Here is a 27,831-nt window from a genome sequence, read left to right on the forward strand (position 1 = left end):
GCAAGAGCAGTAAGAAAAGCTGCTCCTATTAGGTGTGAGAAGACAATTACAGTCGGCTCCTAATGAACCCGGAAAGGGAGCAGGGATTAGAGCAGGCAGGGGAGCTGGCATGTGAGCCAGCAGGGGCTGCAAGGCCCATGGACCTGTGCCTTATTTCCAAAGCATGCAATAGCTATGGGTGTCCCAAGTCAGATCCAGGGCACCCACAGCATTTCTAATACTGTTTAGGCCTTGGAGATTGTAGTCTTTGGGCCAAAAACAGATTGGGATAGGACAGTGGCGGCCGGCAGCTTTAGGGGGGAGGGGGGCGGGCGACACACACACACACACACACACTCATTCTTTCACACACAGACACGCACGCACATCCATTAACAACACTCATACCATTCAAACATGCACACACCAAACATTCATTTTAAAAGATCGCACACACTCATTCTTTCACTCACACGCACGCACATCCATTAACAACACTCATAACACTCAAACATGCACATGCGCACCAAACATTCAATTTAAAACATCGCACACATACACACACACACTTACCTTCAGCCTCCAGGTCCCAGGAGGGTTGGGACTGCTGCCTTCCAAGGTCAGCCAATGAGGGAAGGCAGCAGTCCCAGCCTTGTCACAGAGTGGGATGGTGTCAGTGAGACTGCTGACCCCACCCCACTCGTTGACAAAGTGTCACTGATTGACACTCGCCCTGGGCACTTCAGGGCTTTAACTGAAGCGGCCAGGGAGAGTGTCAATTGGTGACGCTTTCCTTGTCACCCAGGGGAGGGCCTCGAGGCACCTTTGCTGAGTCGAGGAGGACACGCCCATAGGAGCTGTGACCTCCTCAGCCCAGCAAAGTTTCGCTCAGGCAGCCAGGAGTGTGCGCAAATCGCGCATGTCTGCTCCTGGCTGCCTGAGCTGAACATGGAGAGTGTCTGTCAGGCTGACCTTTGTTCAGCCTGACAGACACTCTTCATGAGGGGCAAAAGGTGGGGGGCGTGGCCCCTCCACCCTAAAGGACGGGCTACCACTGGGATAGGAGCCCCATTCCCCACTCCCCATCCAATAATGAGATGGGCCCTGGAGAGTGTAGGTCCCCAGGGGCCAACATCTGTTCGAAGAGGGGGTGGTGTACACCCCCTCCCTTTTAATGCATAATGCAACTTCGGGGATAGGTGAATGGGGGGTGAGGCCATACTCCCCACCCCTAACCAACCAAGAGGCATAAGGGGTCGGGGTATTTCGACCCTGTCCCCTATGTATGTTTTTTTTACAGTTTTTTAGGAGAGGAATAAGCCCCCGAGCCCTAAAATGGCTGCCACTACATCTTTTTTGATGTGGTGGCCGCCAATCTGATATTATTTTCAGATCTGTTGATCCGCGGAGCCTCCGTGGCATGATATATACATAAATTTAGAATCTCAATGTCGCATTACTATTAACACTGACATATTCACCTAACTATAATGTAACTTTAATCTTTGTTTTTTTCAGTGGATTTCTAAGGTTTCTTTTAAACAAAAACACATCTTTTTATCTAATGCAACTATAATGTTACATTATCCTTTGAATTGTTTCAGTGAATTCCTACAGTTTTTTTTAATGTAAAGTAATGTTTTATTACAATAGGTAAAGCCAATCCCCCTGCCATGCACGTCCTTTAGCTGTGCGCACTTGACTTTAGGGCCTGGCCTGCCACCAAGCCCTGTGACCAAGACCCCAGCAGGCAGCCATCCCCACACTGCGCATAGACGTTGGCCGCATGCAGTGGGGGTGCTGGCTATAGGGTTTGGCCTGCTGCCAGGCCCTGTGGCCAAATCCATAGCAAACCGCCAAAGATACACCACACAAAGCCTTTGGAATGTGCAGGGTGGGGTTGGCCTTAATTCTTTAGAAGCTGCATCCCTGAGGCCAAAACGTATATCTTAGGACATGCAGCTCCTTCCTCGAGCCTTAATTAGTTCAGGGACCCCATTCCCTGGAACCAGTTCTAATAAAAAGAGGAGGGGCTGCATGGCTCCCCCTTCCTGAGACTTAAAATGGCACTGGGGACCCCTTTCCCCATAGCCATTTCAGTAATTAAAAGGGAGTGGGCAGGGAACCATGTGTTCGCTACCGTCTGCCAGGAGCATTTTTAACCCCTTCGCTGCCAGGCCTTTTCCCCCCACAGGTGGCAAGTCTTTTTTGGGCTATTTAGGGCAGTTTGCGCTTAGGCCGTCATAACGTTTTGTTCACATAAGCTATCCAGGCCAAATTTGCATCCTTTTTTCTTTCATAGGGATTCTAGAGGTACCCAGAGATTGTGAATTTCCTTGGAGGAGACCAAGAAATTAGCAAAAATACAACTAACATTTTGTTTTTTTCAGAAAAATTTGAAAAAAGGGCTGCAGAAGAAAGCGTGTTTTTTTTTCTCTGAAAATGGCAACAAAGGGTTTGTGGTGCTAGATTCACGATCTTTACAGCTTTCAGGAACAAGCAGACTTGAATCAGAAAACTTCATTTTTTAACACAATTTTGGAATTTTACTGGGACATGCCCCATTTTTGCTACTTTTTTGTGCTTTTAGCCGCCTTCCAGTTAGTGACAGAAATGGGTGTGAAACCAATGCTGTATCCCAGACAGCTAAACATTTCTGGAAAGTCGACAGAATTCTGAATTCAGCAAGGGGTCATTTGTGTAAATCCTACAAGGTTTCCTACAGAAAATTTCTGCTGAAATAGTAAATATTTAAATTGAGGTAAAAAAAAACAGCCATTTTTTTCCACATTTTACTCTGTAACGTTTTTCTGCGATGTCATATTTTCAAAAGCAATAGACCGTTACGTCTGCTGGACTCTTCTGTTTGTGGGGATATATAGGGCTTGTAGGTTCATCTAGAACCCTAGGTACCCAGAGCCAATAAAGGAGCTGCAACTTGCAATCGGTTTTCATTACCCGGTACACAGCAATTCATTTGGTGAAATATAAAGAGTGAAAAATACGTGTCAAGGAAACCTTTGTATTTCCAAAATGGGCTCAAGACAAGGTGTTGCGTAGCAGTGATTATTTGCACATATGTGAATTTCGGGGTCCCCATACTACCGTGTGAATTAAAGGGCGTTTTTCAAATAGTCGTCTTTTTTTTAAAACTGTCTTACATTTGGAAGGAAAAAATGTAGAGAAAGACAAGGGGGCAATAACGCTTGTTCTATTCTGCATTTTATAAGACTTTAGTATGGCAAAACGGCTAAAACGAATGTAATGAAATTTCACAACAATGTACGTTAGACTCTGTAGATGATTCTTTTTGTTATAGTAAGTGATATTATGAAGTGGTTGTGAAGGTATAAGAGCCAGAAACGTAGTGATATCTGTGTAGCGTAACACTACTAAAGGTAGCAAGGAATCCCAGAAAATACACTGCATATGTAAAGTTTACAAATTACTACATGGACAACTCAAAGACACAATTATGGTCACATGAGTATCTACACCAATAAACAAATTAATAACAAATACACTAGATAGAAAGAAATCACATTAAATCTGATTGCTGCTCAGTAGTGATAGCTGGGATTCCCAGAGACAGGAATTACTATGGCTTTGTGCCTCTTTGATAAATCACCACAAAACATTCCAGACATAGCATTTTCTACATTTTGCAATGATGTAAATTTTTGTGGTGAACCTTTAAGGGGTGCAATGAGACAAGTGGAGTTCCAAACATGTTTTTCCACCAATGCATAGACTATTGTGTTTGGTGTAGCTCAAAAGTGGCTCCACGGATTCACATAAAATTTGGCAGGATAATACATTATGGTGCACAGATAATCCTTTTGAGTACTGCAGGTAAGTAGGGTATGTATATTGCAAGGTATAAGGCATTTAAACTTAGCGCTATTTGTCATTATCTGAATGGATAGTGGCTGCCTTTAAAGCATTTTAAAGCAGCCATGTTGTTTTCTGGCTTAGGGCCTTAGATAGAGGTAAATGTTAGGTTTTATATTTCTATTAGTGATTAGTGGTGATAGGTAGGGCAAAATAATTATAGGTTTTCATATTAAAAATGTTTCTGAATACTGAGGTACTACTTAGGAAGTTCTGCAGTAATTAAACACTTTTTAAGCAATAAAAAGCTTTCTAAATAAAAAACACTGTACTACATTATGGCCCTCATTACGAGGCTGGCGGTCATAAGCCTCGCTGTGGTGGTCATTCCACCTCAGAGCTGGCGGTAAGGACTGCCACATTACGAGTTGTGGGGCTTGGCAGTCACACCGCGGTGGCCGGATTACCAGGCTGCAAATCGCCATGCTTTTCCGTGCCAGTCACCCCGCCACGAAAACCATGGTGGTCACGCACTCAGCGACAGGAATCTCCATTCCCGGTACACACACGCACGTATGGATTCACATACACACCCATTCATCATATGCATACATCCACACAGACACCCCCACTCACTCACAAACATGCACTCAGACACACAGACAGGTACATACACACATATTCACATTCAATCACATACACTGATGCATTCATCACCCCCCTCTGCAGACACTCACCCAAACACACAGACACCCCACAACCCACCTCCCCCATGTCTTTTTGGACGCTCCCTTACCTTCTCCATCGAGGAGGACGTCCAGGGGGGAGGATGGACTCTTCTAAACTCCACTGTACAGTATACTACTGTATGCTACTCCATTTTATAGTAATCCACTCTATGCCACTACAGTGTATGCCACTTCACTCTATGCCCGCCACTGTACGACACTCTTCTATACTCTATATAACTCCACTCTATAAAAGTCCGCTACACTTTATGGCATTCTATGACACTGTACTCCACTCTATCCCCATACACTCCACTGTCCAACTCTGTGCTCCACTCTATGCACGTACACTCCAGTGTACAACACTCTTTTCCACTATACTACACTTTTCTATACTCTGTGACACCCCACAACTATGACAGTTTATATTTTAGTCTATGCCACTACTCCTCACTCCATGCCACTCTACTCTACGATGTGCCAATGCACTCTATTATACTTTACTCCATGCAACGTTACACTACTGAACTTGACTCTACTCCACTTTACCTCACTCTACCCTACTGTAAAACAATCCATTTTGGGCAGCTCCACTGTTTGACACACTACTGTACTCTATGCAACTCTACTCTACAATGCTCTCCTACACTATATGCCACTCTCCTACACTTTACTCCTGTCTTTACCCCTACTCTCCTCTTTACAACACTGTACTATACTGTATGCTACTGTACAACGCTCTCCTCCACTGCATACAATACTCTAGTCCACTATATGACACTGCACATAACTCTTTGTATGCCACTGAATCCCTCTTTACTCCACTCTACTCTGACACAGTACTCCACTCTACTCTACTCCTCTGAACACCACTCCACTCTACCTGCTCTGTGCCATTGTACTCTATAACACAGCATGCCAATCCACTGTATCACACTCTACAACACTGCACAGTACTGTACACCACTGCACTCTACAAAACTCAACCAGACTGTACAGTATGTTACTCTCTCTACTGCAATCTACAACACTTTCCAGTACTGTATGACACACACTACACTCTACTGTACAACACAGTACTCCAGTATATGACATTTTACTCAACAGAATGCTACACCACTCCACTGCACTCCATGCCACTATAGTCTATGCCACGTCACTCCACTATATGACACTTTACTCCCCTCTACTCTATCTCACTCCAGTATACTCCACTTTACCAAACTTTATCCCACTGCTCTACACCACTATACTGCACACTCCACTCCACCATATGCAACTCCTCTTAACAACACAGTACTACAATCTAGGCCACTCTATGACACTCTACTCAATGCCCATCCACTCTATGCCACTGTACTACACTGTATGACACTCAACAACACACAATTTCACTTCTCTCTACATTATGTTACTCCATTATATTACACTCCACTTTAGGATGTTCCACTCTGCGACACTCTACTTCACCCTACCAACACTAACACACTCTACACCTACAGCACCATACTCAACTGTACGACATGCCAGTCCACTGTACAAATTGCTGCTTCAGTTTAGGATACTTAACTCCACTATATGAGACACCATGCCACTACACTATATACTACAGAGTCCGATACACCACTCCACTCTATGCCACTCTGTTCCATTCTACAATACTCCACTCCACAGCAATAGGCTTTACAAAACTCTCCTCCACTGTACTGTATGACACTCCGCATAACAACACTCTACTTGAAGGCACTGGACTCCATGATTTCAAACACATTTTTATAACAATTTTAAATATCAAGTATGGAGATTGCTTCTCTTTATGAAGGGATTTGAACTTGGGCTCTTCCCAATGCATAAAGCTGTACCTCTCCCTAATGGTCTTTCATCTAGACCATTCTCCTCCCAGGGTGTGCCACCTCGACTCGGGGTGCTATCTCTGCTTTCATATCCAACCTCATTTTCAGCTTGAGGGCACTGGTACAATCGACAGAGCCTCCAGAGACTGCGAGCTGCACCGCGCTCTGGATCAAAGCGGGTTAGACTATTATCCCACAGCCCGCCGCTCCTCTGTGCTCCACCTGCATTCTCTTCTCATTGCACCTCACCTTCCCAGCTCTGCTATCACTCCCCGCTCACTTCATTGGTTCAATCCAACTCTGGGCTCTCCCATCTTTGTTTCTCCACCCAGGCCGGGCCTCAAATCCTCCACGCACCTTAATTAGAGCATCACCACCTTTCTAATGAAGAAAAAGCACATCACTGTATCCTCCATCATCCCACATTGTTTAACACTGTTCTTTAAGCTGGATCTGTCGTCTTTGTATAAGATCATTTTAGATTTATTTATTTATTCATCAGAGCCCTAGCAACTCATGCATGCTGGTCTTTCTGTTATTCAATCCCTATTCTTGGTTTGGGGAAAAAATCTGTTCAGCTGTTTTGGAGATATAAGGCAAATGCTAGGTTATAGGGCACATGTTAAAGTACTCATGTTTAAAAACATTGTAAATGTCGTGACACATACAACACCACTCCCAGTCATATAGAATTTCACTTTGCAACAAAACACAGGGCTTGGTGTTTGTAGTAGTTTGAAAATGTCAGTGGGAATGTGATGTCTGAGGTTTTGTTAAATGCATCCTTAAATCCGATCAGATATTTAAGTCTCTTTATGCCCTTATAAAATAATACGAAAATATGCAGACAATTAATTTTGAGAATCAGATTCAGTGTGCAGAGCAACAGTATACGGCCTTGGGACACCATTCAGTAATGAGAGAAAATGCAATAGGATAATGTCACATTAGGTGTCGCAGGCATGCATGAGTAATACCTCACATTTGTTGGCCACACATCGTGGTTTCAAATTATTCTTGATGTGACATCAGCATGAGTGTGAAAAACATTTGTTTAAGAGAAGATGTAGGTGCTAAATTATGTTTAGGTGCAGAAATGCTATTGGTGCAAAGTAAGCAGAATTGTGGTATCACTTTTAGCAGCAAAATCACAGAAACAGCAGGCATGTGGATACACATTTAGGAGCACAAATCACCTTTGGCATTAGAAATCACATTTGCCAAATCGCAATATCACATGAGTGTGGAAAGGCATTTAGGAGCACAAACCATGTTTATGTGTAAAAATACATTTAGGTCCAAATTCACATTCGGATACAAAAGAACTACTAGTACAACATTAACTGGTGAGTGAAAACTCATTTAGGAGTGCACATCACATTTGGAAGCAAAAACATGTTGCGGGGCAAATTCTTGCTTATATGTACAATCACATATAAAATATAAAACTCCTTATTTAGAGAGATGGCACTTACCAGCAAACTATGGCTGCTGAGCTTTCTTACAAAAAAAATACATAAATGAAATGTGACTGGAGGGAAGGGGAGCAAAAGTGGAGCAGATGTGGGATGCACGTAAATGCCAACTCTCAGCTGGAGAATCAGGCAAAGACTGAGGTAAGGAGTCCTAGAGGGTTTCTAAAAAAGCAGCAAAAAAGCTGAGTGGGTTGGGGTAGGGGAAGCAACAGATGAGCCTGCGGGAAGCAACACATGAGCTCGTAGCAATGGGATGGGTGAGGGGAGACAGCACATAGTGGAGAAAACACATGTCCTCACATGGGGCCCTGAAAGAACAACAAATCAGTAGTTTCCTAATGTGGAGTCATGGAAGGATAGAAGTCATCTCTTAAAGAAGTTGGTAAAAAAACCTATGCTCCAGGGGAGGAGAAAACAAAGTAAGAAAAAGGGAATGTCACTGAATTAATTTAATAAGAAAAAAAGTAAATAAGACTGACAATACAGCCAACCAACGCTAAGTAGTGGGCTGGTCCAAAGCCCAATCTAAGTACAGGTTCTACACATCAGGTGTTCGACAACAGACAGCTAAGAGCTACTTGTAAGTGATACCTTAAAATGATAATGAACATAGGATCTGTGAATGTGTGTGGTTCTTAGTCTCGTTCCCATATTAGATGCAGTGTGAAAGTCAGTTGCAAAGAATCCTTCAGAGATTGGTTCCCCTCTTTGTGAGGTACTGAAAATAAGGCCCGTAACACCTTACAATTGACTTAGATAATTTCTCATAGTGTTGATATATGTCAATAAATTGCCATCTTGTTTAATTAAGGTTTTAAAAACTAAACAAACATTTCTGCAATGTAAATTGAGGGAAATATGTTCTGGTTAAATTACATGATCAGTTTTATAGAGATAGCCATCTGACACCCTGTCCCTCTTTTCTTGTTTGCCTTTTACCCTATCATGCACCACCCATCTATCTCTACCCTGCCCCCCTTAACTTCGGTTCTTCTTCATCACTTTAAGATTCCTCTGCTATTCGCTAACTTCCAGGAGGTCACGTTATATTCTGATCATCAGGAGGTACATAGTTTGACAGAGTTACAGCTTAACTATCAGTATGTTTTAATATTTTGTAATTATTCCATCACCTACTACCAGTCTTCTCACACACTACCAACATCTTTGCCTCATTTGCCACGTAATCCATCATCTGCTGCATAATCTGCAAATTTTAATAAACAAAAATTGTTTCTAGGTCAATGGCTCAAAAGTGAGTAAAAACGTGGTGGTATGTGTTTGCGCGCATCGGAGGACTCTTTGCAAAGGTTAACTGGTCATCTTTCTGTTGCTTATTTATTTATTTTGTTGTTGAACTGGTACTAATGAGGTGAAACAATTACCCAGACAGTTGTAAAAATTACAAAATATTGAAGTAATACTATGAAAAATGCAACATATTATGCCACATAATCAGTCTTCTCTTGCTCGATAATTTAGTCAACCCATTGATGCTCTCCTGCCACATAGTTCCGTTGGTCCTGGGTATAGTGGGGTTTGTTGGCCTGTTGTCCCCCACTATCTCATCTCTATTGGAGCTCTGGTGTGTGCAGAATAGTTTTGCGAGATGTCGGGGCATTAGGGAGCTCCCACACCAAAAGAAAAGCCCTCCTATAGACCACTTCAGCAGATGGAAGAGCCCACTTTCTACTTGGAAGATGCTGAATCACTCGAGGTTCCAGGCTTTATGACGTTTTGGTACTATTTTATATATTTTTTTGTCATTTCACTGATGTCACTTCTCATAGTGTCATTAATGTCACAGCTTGTGTGACATCTCTTCACTTAATGTGAGCAAATATGCTAATTAGGTCTCCCTCTCTCTCCTAAGTGCCTCGGAAGCTGACAGCTCTGTGACAGCTCTATGTCTGCTTTTTTGTACCTGCAGGAAGATGTTCGCTGAGCCCCACGCTTTGCTGTCTTGGGAAGAATGACACCTGCATGAGAAGAGACTGCTACTGTGATGAGTACTGCTCGAGGAAGGTCCCACCTGACTGCTGTTCAGACTACAACGGAACCTGCAACAGAGGTAAGTACACCTGCAGAAAGGGCCTGAAGCAGGCATGAGTGCCTGACCGCACTACTTGTGAGGGCCTCTAAAAGAAGGATAGGGATAATGACCCACCTACTCTAGTGCCCCCTCTCCTCAAGCAAAATGTATTTACAGATTTAGAATTTTAAGCAGGCCAGCACTCTCCATTAATAGCGAAGCATCTTACGTGCTGGATAGCTACATGGCGCCTGAAGCAATGTTTGCTCTTTAAGTGAAGTATCTATTTAGGTTTCGTCTGCACAGCACTTGCACTGTGCTTGCAAATCTCTTGTAAAAAAAAAAAAAAAAGCCTGAAAAAAAAGGTCTTACAGCCAGCCCATTAACTTACCATTGGTTGGCTCCAATGTCACTTTCATTTCCTTGCTTCTTATTGGTTAGCAGTTCCTCACAGCGCCCGACTTCCTCCTGGACTTTAGTTTCTTCATCCATGCCATGGACCAAGTACTGCTTCATGTGGCCAGTGTACTCTTTTTTTTTGTTTACTTCCAGGCATGCCACTATCAGAGAATGCATGCATCTCCAGCCACACATTCACCCCCCCTCCATAGCCCCCTCGTGTTGCTGATACGATGATAGGGCACATTTCAGACAGACCACAGACTGGGGCACAGTGGTGTAAGGAGCACCCGCCTATAAAGGCATTCACTCCTTCTGGGTGCTTTACATTCTAATTATGGGGTCGACAAGTGGTCACAAACTGTGTGACTCCGGCAAATCTCTCCCCCAACCCCTGTGTCTAACACTGCGAATCAGTGGCGTGTCATGTAGAAAGCAGGACAGTGTGTGTAAGATCCTGATTTTTTGTAATCCCAATCCATCTTCCACTTCCTACTGTCCCAGACATGAATAGGCAATAAAATCTGTCACAACATGTGTGTCCTATTTGATGCCACATGATAAAGTGCTGGAAAGCTACCCTTGGCGCTATCACACAGACTCATATTGCATCCACTGAAGAGTACATATTATTTCACCCACCAGCCGCCGCATCAGAAACTGTGTGTATTGTTCACTAACTACCGGGAAGGACACATGTCACAACCGATAGGTCGCAATTATTACACTGGCATACAGCTATTTTAGACATCATGTGTCATGCATAAGCACAAAATCCAACATTCCAGAATTTGATGCATTCAACTTACGGTTATGTCTAACTTTGACATGTCACTTGGTATTCCGTATCTTTAGTCCACACAAAAACAAGCATTGCAAAGCCATTTGGTTTCACCCGTGCTATTCCTATTGGTGTTTTCCCCATTTTTTAAAGATGCTGGTCATTAGTGTGTGCTGCTGTGCAGCCAGGCTGAAAGTAAACCAAAAAAAGCTTCTAGCTGTGCCTATTTGCATCTTCTGACAGTCTTGTCTGCTGTTCCTGGCAGTCATTATTTGCTGTTGCTGGAGTTTCTTATCTGCTGCTTCTAATGGTCATTGTCTGTTTGTTTTGGTACTTCTTTGTGCTTCTGGTGGTCCTTAATGTATGTATCCGGGAGACTTTGGCTGCTATTTCTGGTGGCCCTTTTCTGCTGCTTCTCTTGGTCACTGTTTCTAGCTGTCCATGTCTGCTGGTAATAGTGGTGGTTCTTACTTACTTCTAACTACTAGTAGTCATTGTCAGCTATTTTTGGTGGTTCTTATTTGCTGCTTCTAACAGTCCTTATCATCTGCTTCTGGAAGCCTTTTTCTTCTATTCCTAGTGCCCCTTGTCTTCTGTTGATGGCAGTTTATTTCTGCTGATTCTGGCTTAGTGGTCCTTAACTACTGCTTCTGGTTATTGGCAGTCTTTATTTGCTACTTCTGGCTATCCATTTTTGCTTTATCTAACAGTCCTTGTCTACTATTTCCCGCAATCCTTACCTGTTGTTTCAGGCTTTTTTATCTTCTTTATGGGTGGTCATCTTCTGATGTTTCTGGCCATAATTATCTCCAATCGTTTGGCAGTAATTATCTGCTCTCTCTGTTGGACCTTATCTATGTCTTCTTACCGTCCATTTCTGCCATTTCTGCAAATCCTTGGTCATCGTGCTGTGTTACCTACCAATGGGAAACTGATTATTAGAAGAGACTGATTGATATATATATGGCCACATTTCAAATCTATGACAGTCACAAATAACAAGGGAGTACCTCAAGGATCCTCTCAGAGCCCTACCCTTCTTAATATTTATGTGACCTCGCTTGCAAAGATTGTCAAATCCTGCGGGTTTGATGTAATATCTTACGTAGATGACAACCAACTGGGGATCTCAATTAGGCAAGATCTAAAGATCACCAAAGCTAGATTCATAAATTGTAAGAGAAAGGTGGCTCATTGTATAAGTTTGAGTTGTTTACAACGCAGTGTAGGAAAGACAGAAATCCTCCTGTTCAGTAGAGCACAGATCTTTGGTCAGAAGATTGGTGGCACCAAGAACTTGGCCAGTACCCTACCCTAAGAGAGTGGTAAAAAAAACTTGGCTTTTTGTTTGACAATAAGCTATTTATGAAAGAACCAGTGACCTCTATTTGTGGTATCTGTTTTGGCACCTTACAACTGCTTAGAAAAGTATTCCCTTGGCTTCCGAAGAGTTCCAGGAAAACATTGGTCTAGAGCCTCATCACGAGTGGTCTCGACTATGGGAATGCACTCTTTAGCAGCCAACAAGACCCTGCTCTCAAAATTACAGAGGGTACAAATCACTGCACCCCAACTGGTCTATGAATGCCTGACTGGCTCTCCCTCTGTACTCAACTTAAGAGTACTACACTGGCTGTCAGCAAGAAAGAGTAATCTGTTCAAGCTCTTGTGTCTTATTCATAAAACACTTCTTGGGAACCACACGGCACACCTGTGTTCACGGCTTTGTTGGTATCATTAGATTAGAAACTTGAAGTGTATGTATAAAGCTCTCCTGAACCCACAGTGTATCCAAAAGAACAGGTACTGAGTTCTTTGTTTTCCTATGTATCTCCTCATCACTGGAATAGCCTTCCTTTTCAGATTCACCCCTGCCTCGATTTTGAAAGGTTTAAAATACTGCTGAAAACTTGAATTTCTGAATGCCATGAGCTACCTAACCTTAGATCCACTAAACTAGCACTGCACATGCTCAGTTATCATTAAAATGCCTTCACATGTAGACTTAGAAAGGTGTCAACCATCCATCTTATTAAAATTCATTCAGTCCCCCATACCTTGGTCCTTACGTCCCTCTGAAAGTGTGCTTTGTGGAGGTAACATGCGTGGTCCGCAAGGGCATTGAACGTCTATAGATGATGTTGTTTTCAAGCACTCTATACCTGTAGCACAAGATCGAAGTTCCGACCTACACCGTTCCAAATTACCTTCCTCTGGAACACCTCCTGAGCTTGTATGGGGGAGACCATATTGTGTTCCTGTACTGCAGCCCTCATTTCAACTAAAGACGCATCCTTCCGCAGCACCTAATTGAAATAAGAAAAACAATTTGGACTCCTGAGCAGAGCAGGCTCCTGGTCCATCTTTGATTTGACCCCACTTAGGATCTCTCAGCTATAATTGAGCAATACACATTCCAGTGTTTGTTTCTCTTAATACCCCTCACACCTTGGAAGACAAAAAGGTGCCTGTGAAGATGCCCTCTGCTGTGTTCATCCATGTATATGACATTTCAAGTTACCCTATGTTCTGTTTGAGTGCTAGCTTCTCACAAGTGCTTCTAGTTTGTATACATACCGGTCCCTAGAGCCACTGCTGTGTAGTTGTGTTAACCTCACAAAGAAGTTCTGAAGCATAAACTGGAGTAGGAGCTGATCCATGGTCAGAACTTAACCCATTTTGACCAATGCCAGGACTAAACTTAAGACCAGGAGAGAAGGTTAAAGTAATTGCTTCTTTTTGGAAAGCTAGAAAAGTACTCCAAAGCGAGGAGAGGAACTACTCACAGCTAAGAGTGAAAGAAGCCTTGGCTAAAACCAGGCCCTTACTGGAGGATGACTTGACAAGAGAACTTACACAGGAGTCCTCATCAGCTGTAACTTTGCTGACTTGCACCAGTTCTAAACAGCAAGGGATGTCAGGCGCGGCGGACTCAGGCAAGAAAAATACAAAAGGCCGCAAAGCACAGGGAGAAAATTCTGCACGTCAAAGCAATTTTCTTTTTCTTTTTCAGACCTAAACTCCCACCTTGGGGTTTATGTCTGGAAGAAAACTGAATGCCAAGTGGGCCAAAAAAAACCATGAAACCACACTTCATTTTCGCCTTAGCCACACCAGCAGATTCGTGAAGGCAGGGGTCTCTCAGTATGGTGGGTGGACAACCACTGCTGTCTCTGAAGGTTCACCGACCACCCACCAAGGTATAAATTCACCAGTCGGTATGTTTTTCTCGAAATATCTTTGAATCTCACTGAGCCTGTTCCCTGAAATAACAGCAAGCAGACTCTTGGAGTAGAGTACTTCCGGGGAACCCTGACTCTTGGCTCAAAGGGAGGCTTCATCAATGCCCCGAAGCCAAAATACGGACTCCCTGCTTGGCTAAGACTAATAATGCCAGTTTTTAAAACACCATTAAATTATAAATCAGGAACCAATGAGTCTATAGAGACTGACCCCTTAATGGAAAGTGGACACTTCTGATTTCTTAACCGCAAAATAACCAAATTCCTACCTGTTAATGTCAGGAAACGTTTTGACAGCAATTATGCTCAAGAGGGGAAGTTTCATGTGCTGTTATTACTTCCGGGGTGGGTTCTAATCCTGCTAAGACTTCGAATGAAGGTGAAAGCTAAGCCTCTTGTTAGTGTTCTGTATTGGTACATTCAGAACACCTCCTTGTGTCAGCCATCTTGTCTCCAGGGCACATGCAGTGAAATGCGGCCCCCCATGTTGATACTGAAATCTGATTCAGTATTGTAAAGGCCAATAGCTAATGTTTTTCTGCATCTAGAATGCATCGATGAAGAATTAGGACTTACAAAAGGATTGGGGGTCTTCCCCCCCTCAAGAAATGGCACCCAAAAGTCTTTGAAAGTGTCATGGTTGCTATGGCACCCATATGCAACATTATGTGGGTGCTAGGGGATAGGTCTCAGTAGGGGTCATCTGGAGACATCCTAGGGGAGCAAATTAGCATCTCATTTTGTATATCGATCTTAACATTTTATTTATTTGGTCATATCTCTTTTTGGACTATTATTCAGCAAAGCTTCCAGTGCAGGCAGGGGTGGATTCCAGACTCTGTCGCAAGCTAACATACAAGAATGAGAGTTTTGAATGGAGCAAACATTGCAAAGTGAATCGTCTATAGGAGATCAAGTAATATGTAGGGTACAAGTGCACTGTTAACATTTTTCATAAGCACTGCATTCAAACCCTATTTCTAGTTTCTAAAAGTGATTCTGTGTGCAGTGAGCACGACATATCAAGCTCGCTCCCTTATGTATTCACTTACACACACATGTCCTCACACATTCATGCATTCAGTAACTTTCACAGCGATCTGTTAACTCGTTCATTGAGGGAGAAAGGTTTTTATATTAACATATGGGGATATGCAGGGCTCAATTTTGTTTAGATTCTCTTGCCACACAACACGCTAGATGCATTACATCCTACTCGCTGTGGTTCTTGTGGGAGATGTGTCTAGCTCCCCTTCTAAAGATGACTGTATCCTACTTATTATATGTCAGTGTAGTGGTGAACTGAGCACTATATAAAGAGTGACATGGGTATATCTAATTTTGTTTTCTCCAAGAGCGGACCACGCAGGCATCCAGGACAACAAGCACCAGGATTTCTCCAAATGGGACAACCACAGGAATAACACCAACAACAAGAAACGACCTCCCAGTAACAACACACACAACCAACACAGGAACATCCAAACCCAGGACAGCCAACACAAGCACTGCAACAAGAATATCAACCTCAGAACAAAGCACAAGGAGTAACACGCCACTAGGAACATCGACTCAATTAAACAGCGGATCCACTAGCAAAGGCAACATAACAACTTCCAGCCAAGGTATGGAGATAGTGAGTACAGCTACAATCACTACAAGTGCTATTACCCCAGCAAACACACCCATAGGAGGACATAACACAGGGAGCAACCTGGAACTAGAAACATTGACTCAACTGAAGAGCGAATCCACTAGCAAAGGCATCATAACAACTTCTAGCCGCGGTACGGAGATAGTGAGTACATCCTCAATCACTACAGATGAAATTAAAGCAGCAAGTACACCCATAGGAGGAAATACCACAGGGAGTAACCTGGCACTAGGAACATTGACTCAAGTGAAGAGTGGATTCACCAGCAAAGGTGTCACAACACACACTAGTCTCAGTACAGAGATAGTGCGTACAGCTGCAATCACTATACACCACATTTCAGCAGCAACCACAACCATAGGAGAGCATACCCATGACAGCAGCTTTGCCACAGAAACAACAACTCAATGGGGGGGTGGATCCATCAGCACTGACTTCACGACAATTGCTGGCCTTGGCATGGAGACAGAGAGCACAACTGCAATGGCGACAGATAAAACACCTGGAGGATCCACCACAGAACAAAGCTGGCTGATTTCAAAAAGTACATCGACTCCATCAAAGGTTGAGTCCAACAGCAGTGCCTTCAGTACAAATTCTAGAACCAGCATGGAAACAGCAAGCACAACTGCAATTGTGATAAGTCCCATTACAACTTCAAGCACACCACCAAGTGAACCCACCGTAGGGCAAAGTTGGGAGAGTTTACCATCAACACAAGCGAAGGATGGATCTTTCAGCAATTACTTCACAGAAATTTCTGGCAATAGCATGAATGCGGTGACCTCACCTGTAATTGCAATAGACAGCTATACACCAACAAGCACTGCAGTAAAAGGAACCACTGCTGTGCAGGGCATGGCTGCAGCAACACCTACTGAGGGGAAGGACGGAGCCATGAGCAGTAGCATCACAGCAAATCCTGTCCTCAGCATGGAGGCAGTAAGCACAACTGCAGCAGTGATAAAAGCCATTACAGTAGCTGGAGTTGTGAAAGATGCTCCCACTATCAAAGACGCCTCAACAAATTTCAGCCTCAGCATGGAGACATGGAATATAAGCCTAATAGCTATAGACAACATAACAGCAGCAAGCACAAGAGGAAGAAAAACCACCACAGGGCATAGCTTGGAAGGTTTAAAAAGCACAGGAAGCAGCCTGGCAGTAGAACCTTCAACCCAAGAGAAGAGTGGAGTCTCCAACAATGTCTTTACAAAAGATTCTGGCCTTGACATGGTGATCATAACAACAACTGGAAAAGCTCTGGTCAGTTTTGCAGCATCAGGCACACAATCAAAAGAATCCACAACAGAGCAAAACACAGCAGCAAGAACATCGACGCAAGTGAAAGGCGAATCTCCCCACAATGGTTTTACAACAAATTCAGGTCTCAACATAAAGACAGGGAGCACAACCATAGTCATGATAAACACCAGTACAGTGGCAAGCACACCAGCAAGTGAATCATCAACAGGACAAAGGTGGGAAAGTTTAAAAAGCACAGACATAGGCATATTAGAAGGAATACAAACTCAATCAAAGGGCACTTTCAGCAGCACTGGCTACACTATAGATTTTGGAAATTTAAAGCCAGCTACAACTACTGATATGGCTAGCAATACAACTCCCAGAGCACATCATTCTACTGCTCTTGGACAGGTCAGCACTGGAGTCTTCATTAAAGGCATCACATCTTTAAGTTCTGTATCAAGAACAGAGTTACTCACTCTGACTACTGTAAACGATCTTCTAAGCATCCACCCATCTGAAGGTGCAACTATCAAAGCGTTTGACCCCATTGCTGTGACAGAGCATGGCCCAAACTCTCTCATAAACAGTACCACCTCTCCAAGAATCACAGCCCTTGTAAATGGAACCTCCAAGAAAGAAACAATTCTAAGTAATCACACCCATAAAAGTGTGACCGCACCGCCAGATGGTGGGACTTCCATGGTAGAGAGCAGGACTGAAACCCTCAGACATAGCATAACCTCTGCAAGTGCAAAAGCAAAAGACGAGGGAAGAACATACCCTGTTACAGAAACCACCCCAAGCAACACATCTATTGAGACCACAACACACAGAGCAGACACCATCACACCTCTACACCAAATCACCCCAGGAACCAATGCAATCAAAACAAATGAGAACACAACCAGCACACAGGACAGTAGTATTTCAATGCAAACATTCTCAAAACTAAATGAGGACATCACTACTATCAAAAGCAGTACAACAAGAGACTCCAACACTAGTACCGAAGCAAAGGTCACCTCTGGAAATTCTGGAAATCTCAGGACAACTGAAAGTATAACTGCAGGGACCACCCTCAACAATACTGCACAATTCATCTCAGAACATGCTGTAGACAGTACTGCCTTAGAAAGCACATCTGCAAATGATAATGTAATCCATAATACTATGAAGAGTAGCTTGGAGGATAAAATGAGCACAAATGCTTCTCAATTCACACCAGCAACAGCCAAACTCAGTGCCTCAGCAGTAACTAGCTCAAGCAATGTCACAAATGTGGAAGCTTCTAAAAGTACAACCGCAAAAATCAGCTTCAACACTATAGCAAACACTAGTTTAGGGTATACTTTAAATATAAAAACTTTCAAAAGCACTAGTACAAACGGCATCATGGTGAAGACCACCACAAGGAGACCTGTGGCCACCACTACTCCTGGAAATATCACCACAATAGCCTACAACATCCTTCCAGTGGATTTTCTGAACAGCAGATCCTTTGAGAACCCAAATACAGAAGAAATCAAGGCATTAACTACAAGGCCTACTGGAAGTCTCTCAAGCAGCATAGGTACAGAAACCGTGTCTGCCAGAGTAACAAACAGTACTATAGAGCAGCTAAGTCAAAACAATATTATAAAAAATAGAACAACCAAAATCACAGCTCCTTTTCAAATGACCAGCAGGGGCACCCCTGAATCCATCAGTAATGCTAAAAGCATGGTTACATCAACCAACACAACTGCCTTCAAACAGGTCAGCAGAGAAAACCAAGTAGCTACAAGAGTTGTTATAACCTCTAGAAGCAGTATGACTGGTGACACCACAGCAGTGAGAAAAGGAAGCACAACAACAGTGCCAGCAGAAAAACAAAGAGACCTTACTGAAATCACCTCAACTGGCAGAACCTTACACCCTTCTACCCGTGGCACAGGTAACATTGATTTTCTGTTTTTTTACAGTAGTTCTACAATTATTTCAATCTCAAATTAGAATTATAGTGCAGCAGATATACAGATTTCCTGAGAAATATAAGTTGATCGGGAGTGTTGAAAAATATATTGTGACTTGCACAAGTCCAGGTCTATGTGCTCTTCCAGATTATAGGTTTCTGGGAATCTTTATATAGGTAATATAAGGCCTGAGGAAAGTATGTGAGTTACCTTTTGAATGGGTCGGGGACTATGAAGGGCCAGTCACCCACTAACCTATAAAATGTGGAGCTACCTATCACTTGGATGTGTAACTAACAAGTTATTGATACAGGTAGCTGAGCCAGATGCAGTATCAAGGACCCGATGGGATTGGATTACAAGGGGCAGTGTGGTAAGTAATCCATCTTTTTTCTTTTGTTCAATTCCAAAAAGAACAAATTACGTAGGAGCTAGTAATATAAAGATTAGTCACATTAATCAATGTACTTAATTCACTATGTAATAAAAAGCAGTATGTGTAAACTAAGTACAGGAACTTAGAATGGGCATTAAGCCATCATGTCCCTTCATTACAGAGCAAAAAAAGATGCAAAATAGAAATTTGGAAACAGTAGGCGAAGACTAGCAGAAGCACAGACCTTTGGAAACATCTGAAAATGACCACCTGAAGTAGCACATTGGGAGCACTAGACAGGGCTAAAAGGAACCACCATGATCAGCCGGCAATGATTGCCAAAATCAACAGGTAAAGTCAGTCGTCAATACCAGCAAACAAAGACCATCAGAAGCAGCAGAAAATGAATGTTAGAAAGAGCAGATCAGAACCACTAACACAACAGCTAAGGATTACCACAAACAGCAGACAAAGACTGTAAGAAGATGCTGATAAGAACTGTCAGAAGCAGCAGATAAGTACCACCAGAAGCTAGAGATAAATATGGTCAGAAACATCAAACAATGACCACCTGCAAAAAAGGCTAAAAAGTCCCAGTGTATAAGTACCACAAGAAACAGTAGATAAGGATTGCCAGAAATAGCAGGCAGTGACTGTCAGATGAAGAAGAAATTGAAAGCCAGAAGTAGTGGATAAGGACTGCAAAGAAAAACACAAAATAAACTATAGAAGTAGCCAATAAGTCTGCCAAAACAGCAAAACAGCAGACAATGACCACTGGAAGAAGCAGCTAACGAAGGCTGCCAGAAGCAGCATTTATTGACTTCCAGAAACAGCAGACAAGGACTAACAGAAGCAGCAGAAAAGGACCACTAGAAATAGCAGAAAAAGCCTTCCAGAAGCAGACTATAAAGACTGTTAGAAGGCAGGAGATACAAACCACCAAAATACCATAAAATGACCACTAGAAGAGTCAGGTATGAACCACCACTAGAAGCAGCAGATATGGAAAGCCAAAAACAGTGACCAACAGAAACAGTAGGAAAGGACCACCAGAAATAGCACCCAAAAGCTCCAAGATGCATAAGATAAGGGACACCAGAAGCAGCAAATGAGTACCAAAAGAAACAACAAACAATGATGTCAAGAAGCAGTAGATAAGGTAAACCAGAAGCAAGAGTTAAGAACCACAAGCAACAGCACAGAATGACTGTCAGAAACAGTGGACAAGACTGTCTGACGACGCAGATAAGCAGAGCTAGAAGCAGTAGAAAGGGAATTGCCAGATACAGTAGACAATGACCATCAACAGAAACATATATCTATCATCAAATTCTGCAGGCAAGGATGTCAGAAGCAGACGATATGAAGCATCAGAAGCCAGACATAAAAATCTCAATTACCAGTAAAAATGGACCTCCAGAAGAGGCAGATAAGGACCTTCAGAAGCATCAAACAATGACCACTAAAAAGACAGACAGGGCTGGCTGCCAGCTATAGAACAATGAGCAACATAAGGAGCATCAATGGACTGCCAGAAATAGCACAAAGGTTATATGCAGAACACAAGAACTGTTAGAAGTATCATGTAAGTACTAAAAAACAGGTGGCAATAACTACTAGAAGCAGCGGATAAGGAGAGCGAAAAGCAGCATAAGGACCAGCAGAAAGAGGCAGAGCAACTTCACTGTAAACAGCAGTCAAAAACCACCAGACGCAGAGATAAGTACTACCAGAAAGAGCAGACATGGGCCACCTGAAGTAGCCGACAAAGACCACCAGAAAAAGCAAGCCAAGACCACCAAAAACAGTGGATAAGTATCAACAGAAACAACAGTGTAGAGCTAGAAACAGCAGACAAGCGCAACCAGAAACAGGAGATAAAAATCTACCAGAAGCAGCAGATAAGTACAGCCAACCCCATCAGACAGTGACCGCCAGAAGCAGCAAATAAGGATAGATAGAAGCAACAGATAATGACAGCTAGGAACAGCTGATGAAGACCAGAAGCAGCATATAATAAGTAACAGTAATAGCTGACAAAAACTAACAGAAATAAAACTGAAACTGGCACACATACCCATTCGTCAGATCTCTTTCTATTTTACACAGTCTTCATGATATTTATCTTTTCTTTTGCTTTTTCAGTACCTTTACCTTCCTTTGTCTGTTCAGATCTGACCCCTTCCCTTTCTCTAACTTCTCCATATAATGCAGGTTCTACAAATATTCATATTCCGTTAGGAAGTATGAACCATCATCTAATTAGTGTTAATTATAGGGAGCACATTGGCTTCCCAAACAAGACTGTACCATCTTCAAGACTAGCTACATCACAAATCAGAAACTGCACCCCTACATACCTAGCTGAGAAATTATAACTTCAGCCGGCTAGCCCCAGAAGAGAATCCAGACATTGGTAAATTGTAGCTGAAAAGATGAATTTCAAAATTTTAAGTGTAAGGTAACCTGCTCGACCCCTCACAAACCGGATTCCGAACCAACCACAGCACTGAAACCGCCCTCATCTCAGTCACAGACGACATCAGAACCCTGATGGACAACGGTGAAACAGTCGCCCTCATTCTTCTCGACCTCTCGGCTGCCTTTGACACCGTCTGTCACCGCACCCTAATCACCCGCCTCCGCTCCACCGGGAGCCAAGGCCAGGCCCTGGACTGGATCACCTCCTTCCTCGCAAACCGTTCCCAAAGAGTTTACCTCCCTCCGTTTCACTCAGAACCCACCGAGATCATCTGCGGTGTACCTCAAGGCTCATCGCTCAGCCCGACACTCTTCAATGTCTACATGAGCCCCCTCGCCAACATCGTACGCAAGCACAACATCATCATCACCTCCTACGCCGACGACACCCAACTTATACTCTCCCTCACCAAGGACCCTGCCAGCGCCAAGACCAACCTACAAGAGGGTATGAAGGACGTCGCAGATTGGATGAGGCTCAGCCGCCTAAAGCTGAACTCTGAAAAAACGGAAGTCTCATCCTCGGCAACACCCCGTCCGCCTGGGACGACTCCTGGTGGCCACGCCCTCGTCACGATCCGCCTGGACAACGGCAACACCCTCTTCGCCGGGACCACAGCCAAACTCCAAAATCGGCTGCAACGCATTCAAAACGCCTCGGCCCGCCTCATCCTCGACGTACCCCGCAGCAGCCACATCTCTGCACACCTGAGACACCTGCATTGGCTCCCAGTCAGCAAAAGGATCACCTTCCGACTTCTCACCCACGCACACAAAGCCCTCCACGACAAGGGACCGGAATACCTCAACAGACGCCTCAACTTCTACGACCCCACCCGCCTCCTCCGCTCCTCTGGCCTCGCACTCGCTGTTGTCCCTCGCATCCGCCGCTCCACGGCGGGTGGGAGATCCTTCTCCTTCCTGGCGGCCAAAACCTGGAACTCCCTCCCCACCAGCCTCAGGACCACCCAGGACCACTCCGCTTTCCGGAGACTCCTAAAAACCTGGCTGTTCGAGCAGCAATAACCCCCTTTTTTCCCCTAGCGCCTTGAGACCCGCACGGGTGAGTAGCGCGCTTTATAAATGTTAATGATTTGATTTGATTTGAAGGTAATATGTACTAACAGTTCCTAACTATAATGTCACTTTAAACTTTGATTTACTCAGTGAATTTCTTTTTTTTGAAGGTAAAGTAATATTTTATTACCATACATAAAGCCGAACCCCTGCTCCACATGGCCTTTAGTTGTGTGTGGCAGGGGGTTGGCTTCAAGGCTTGCAGAAAATCACCCCCAGAGGCAACCAATCTCCTGCCGTGCATGTCCTTTGGTCGTGGCCAGCGTGAGATTGGCTGCAGGTGCACCCGGCCTTCGGCTGAGCACAGCAAAGATTGGCCATAAGGCCTTGACTGTAGCCAGGTCCTGTGCCCAACCCCGCACTACTGAAGGCAGACAAGGCGTGTTTGCTTCTATTTAGTGGGAGATTGAAATAATTCTCCCACCTCGCAGGAGCACACACATGTTTTCCTGTCTTTGCTAATGCAGTCAGGGAAACTACTGTTTCCTGGGGGAGGGCTCACCAGGATAGAGTAATATAGCTTGCCAGGGCGGCTAGGGTCTTCAATGGCTCAGGGAGGGGGACATTTGGCCCCCCTCTCTTTAAACTTTATTTTGGTCCCAGGGGATGGGTTTCCTGGGACCCACAATGGTACTGGGAGGGTGGCCATGTGCCCTCCCTCCCTCTTTTTTAATCAATCAGCCCTGAGAGTTGGGGCTCCCAGGGCCATTAAAGACTCAGGACCGAGGCCATGCGGGCCTTCCCTTTTTAAAAGAAAAACAATCTGCCTGGGCAATGGGGCCCTAGGTGCCTAGAAAGGCTCAGTGATGGGGGCCCACTGATACACCCCCCCATATTATTAAATTAATGGCGGGCCGCCATTTAGTTTTTATTTTGTTTGCTGCGGGACTGCAGCAATAATTGCTGATTTGTTTTTCATTTTGGCCCTGGGGGGTTGCTTTTGGCCCCCACATGCACAGGGCCCCAGAGGATAGAGTATCTGTACCTGCACCCTTATATATATATTTTTTTTTTAACTTCAGGACAGGGACTAAATCCACGAGTCCTGTAATAGCTGCCAGCTACATTTTTCTCCTGTTGCTGGCTGCCGATCAGAGTGCTCACCCCCATGGGAGTCTGACTCCAGCAGGAGTGAATTGGAATGGATAAAATTCATTTGTGCCTTTCAGAAGGCTCTATGTATTAAGACTGAGCTTGAGGGTCTCCTTTATACAAGTATGTTTGAAACTAAATCACTCAAAAACTACCGAACGGAATTACACCAAATCACAGAAAGCACGCTTTCTGTACCATGATCTAGACTCCTGCCAAAAATGGTCCAAGTCTGTTCAGCAGTTTTTGCAGTAGCACTGTCTAAAATAATTCAAAGGAAAATGCATGGAGAGCTTGTGTTTTGGGACCCTCTTTTTTCTCAACTCCCGCTTGACGGATCACTTTGAAACTTTCAGTGTGCAAACTAGTGAAAAAGTAGCAAATTTCGGGAAATCTTAGTGGAGATTCTTCAAATAGCGCCAGTGTTATTAGAAACACAATAAAAGCTTTTCTGACCTAACTATAACTATCCAGTAGTGACTGCTGCTGGGTAATATATATGCAATTCTGGCATGTGCACAGAATCAGCCTGCCCGCAATGTCTTGAAAAGTGCTGACTCAAACAAAGATATGTACTCGTATGGTGGTGGCGGTTCTGAATTTGTTTTATTTAATGGCATAGCAGACCGCATGCTTTTTGCCTGTTAAAATGAGCTTTGAACTTGAAAGTCACCCTACTACAAATGTCACAGTACAAGGTGTAACAAGGTTAAATAACAAACAGTGAAAACAGACTCATGATCCTCTTTAATTGTTTTTGAGGAGTAAGCAAATTTTGTTCAAGTGAGAAATCTATGTCAATGTTACCAGTAAGTTATGCATAAAACAATGTATGGGTATACTTGATCAAATGAATAGTCAATAATAGTCATGTAACTCGACAAAAAAGAAAATGCCAACATCTTTTCTTCTGTACACCTCAGTATCAAGCCCCAGTAGGCATTGGGATATTTGCCAAATGAAACAATGAAAAATTCGTCATACTCCAGAATAAAATGTATTCCAGTAGCAGAATTCTGTTTAGAATAAAAGTGTACAATTAAAATCAACCGAGTAACAACCTTGAGACTTCAAAGTGGAAATTTAGAAGCAAAATTAATCCCTTTTGCATATGACTTAAGGTAACTGTGAAATTGCAAATTATCCTCAATAATATTGAAGGAGAGTCCTGATTTTACTGACAAGAGAGGGACATATTATGCTGTCTCCTTTCCTGCTTTATTTTGTGCTTAAAAGAACACTACAGCTCCCATAATGCTGTTTCCCTGGGCAGGAAGTTATTAACACAAACAAATGACATTCCCTCCTATAAATAGCAGTAGTAGTCCATGCACCACTTCCTCTCTTATTGACGAGTTAGAGTCTATAGTACATGAAAAAAATCACAATGACAGGAAAGCAAGGGGCTGTCAAATGACTTCTTTGTTTTGGTCATACTCCTCCCAGGACAAATGTTCAACGTGCATTACCATATTATTGTTAGATGTTTGAACCTGAGGCTTGGCTAGTCAAGATTGTCACTAGAAGTAACCAAACAACTATATTACCATCAGCAAAGGAGAAGGCTAACAAACATCGGATGTGGGATAATATTTGCCTTTTTTGTCTTTAATAAAATCAGGACCCTTCTTCAATATTATCCAGGAGAATCTGCAATTTCATTTAAAGACAGGAGGCTATATTATGGGAGGGCTAAAAGCCTTTGCACAACTGTTAAAGATGCATGTTCTATAGGTTTGCAATGCAGGGTTTTAAACTTAGACACCCTTGACTGATCTCAAGATATTCTCCAACCTTGCCCTGGCCTAAAATGCTTTAAAAGGCATTGCACTCCTTATGCAGTCAGCTTCAAAACAATCTGTGCCCACCTTTGCCACGGCCATTACACTTTTCACCCACCAATTAAGGGTAGAAGAAGACACAGGGTTTAATGGTTTGTGCAAAGCTACAAAAAACATAGAAATAGCCCACCTCCAAATAGGTTTTACAAAGGAATCCCACCCTAATATAACATCAATAAAATTAATCTGAATACACAATACATTTCAAATCCTTTTGTTATAGAACTAGATAACTTATGATATGACCTGAATCATTTTTATTATTCATATTCATGATTATAATTTCAAGCATATTACATAATATAGGACCGAAAAAAATCCTATTCCCCTGCTAAACACCTATCATTCAACTACAATCATACCATACATACGCTCACTCATTTCTCTAAAAACATACTATGAGCCAAAAGGGGTTTCCTTCTCAAAAAAGTACCCCAAATCTTATCCCAAAAACAATGCATCTAGATAGTACAGTGTGTGTGTTCATCATCTTCTTATATGAAGATCACATTGTTAAAAAAAACTATACTTGATAGTGTGTGATTTACTAAATGCATACATATATCTTCCAGAAATAATCGATTAGTAATTGTTCAAGGGGGGAATCCATTTCAACATAGTTCAAAATGCATGGCTCTATTTGGAGGGAAGAAAAAAGAAGTAGCAATTTCCAATCAATGTTGTGCCGACGCGCCTTTCGGTGCTAAGTAACGTCAAGGTCACCCACCATCCTCAGAGCACACATCAATATCTCAATGAAGTCTGTTGTCCTATCGCCAGACATATCTACAAACAAAAATCCAAAGTAGATCTCAATATAACTTAACCATAGTCAAGCCTAAACTCAGTCACAATATCTCCAAACTCCACCAAAGTAAAGGTGAGGAAATGTGCATTCAACTCCAATCCACAGATTAAATACAAATAAATACACATGCAAAGAAGAAAGAATCGACTGCTTAAACAGAATAAAGAAAACACCATTGTGTGCAAAAGAAATTAGATACCACCTCTCTTGTATATCTCAATTGTACAAATGCACCCTAATGCCAATAAAGAAAACTTACACCCGTGTACAGCCAATCAAAGTGCACACAGAGATAATTATTTTCACAAAGCTACCAAAATGTGTGGATCAGATAGCCTCAAACTCTCTCTTATGTACACATACTGACCACACACTACTTGGGTTATAGAGGAACCAATAGACGTAGAGGCACTTGGAAGAGAGATCCCTCCAAAAACATGGACCAGGGATGATTGTACCTCGTCTAGTGAGGCAAAGGTCTGAATGTACCACCCAATTTATTTAATAAATTAATCTCCAAACAGAGACCTTTAACAATTGGACCCCTATGTCCAAGCCTGCCAGCCCCCAAGGTTTCTCTTACACAACAACAGTCCTTTATGACTCTCAAAAGAAAGTCCCACGTTTGGATTCCCAAAAAAGCAGTTCATCTTTTGGGCTCCAACGAGAAATTATTTCTGGGTCTAATTAACCATAGACTTATTTGACTCTTCAGCAGTGCAAAATCCCAGAAGCAGGACCCGGGTAACAAATATTCATTTTGGCACTTCTTGGCACGAGGAACATGCCCTATTCCTACCCCTCTAGGGTCCCTCACACCTATACATAAAAATGTAACATGTTTAGCATCCATTCCCTGAGTAATAGCCACTTTCCCATATACTGCCTCAGGCACTCAGCCCTCATTTTAGATGTACACTCATGGGCACTGAACTTTTTATCGCGGGCAAAAGGTATTCATCAATAAATGGCAGAG

The 27,831-nt window shown here is 43.0% G+C and overlaps 1 protein-coding gene across 1 annotated transcript in view; it reads left to right on the top strand.

Moving 5' to 3' along the window:
- LOC138265058 (serine-rich adhesin for platelets-like) overlaps positions 1 to 27,831 on the top strand; it is a 67,175-nt gene that overhangs the window by 31,269 nt on the left and 8,075 nt on the right. The window contains exons 2-3 of the mRNA XM_069212606.1: positions 9,797 to 9,937; positions 15,676 to 19,158. Of these exons, the coding sequence (XP_069068707.1) occupies positions 9,797 to 9,937; positions 15,676 to 19,158 (3,624 nt within the window). The remainder of the gene's footprint in view (positions 1 to 9,796; positions 9,938 to 15,675; positions 19,159 to 27,831) is intronic.

This window comes from Pleurodeles waltl, chromosome 11, assembly GCF_031143425.1.
Source record: "Pleurodeles waltl isolate 20211129_DDA chromosome 11, aPleWal1.hap1.20221129, whole genome shotgun sequence".
In the NCBI taxonomy this organism is placed as follows: domain Eukaryota; kingdom Metazoa; phylum Chordata; class Amphibia; order Caudata; family Salamandridae; genus Pleurodeles; species Pleurodeles waltl.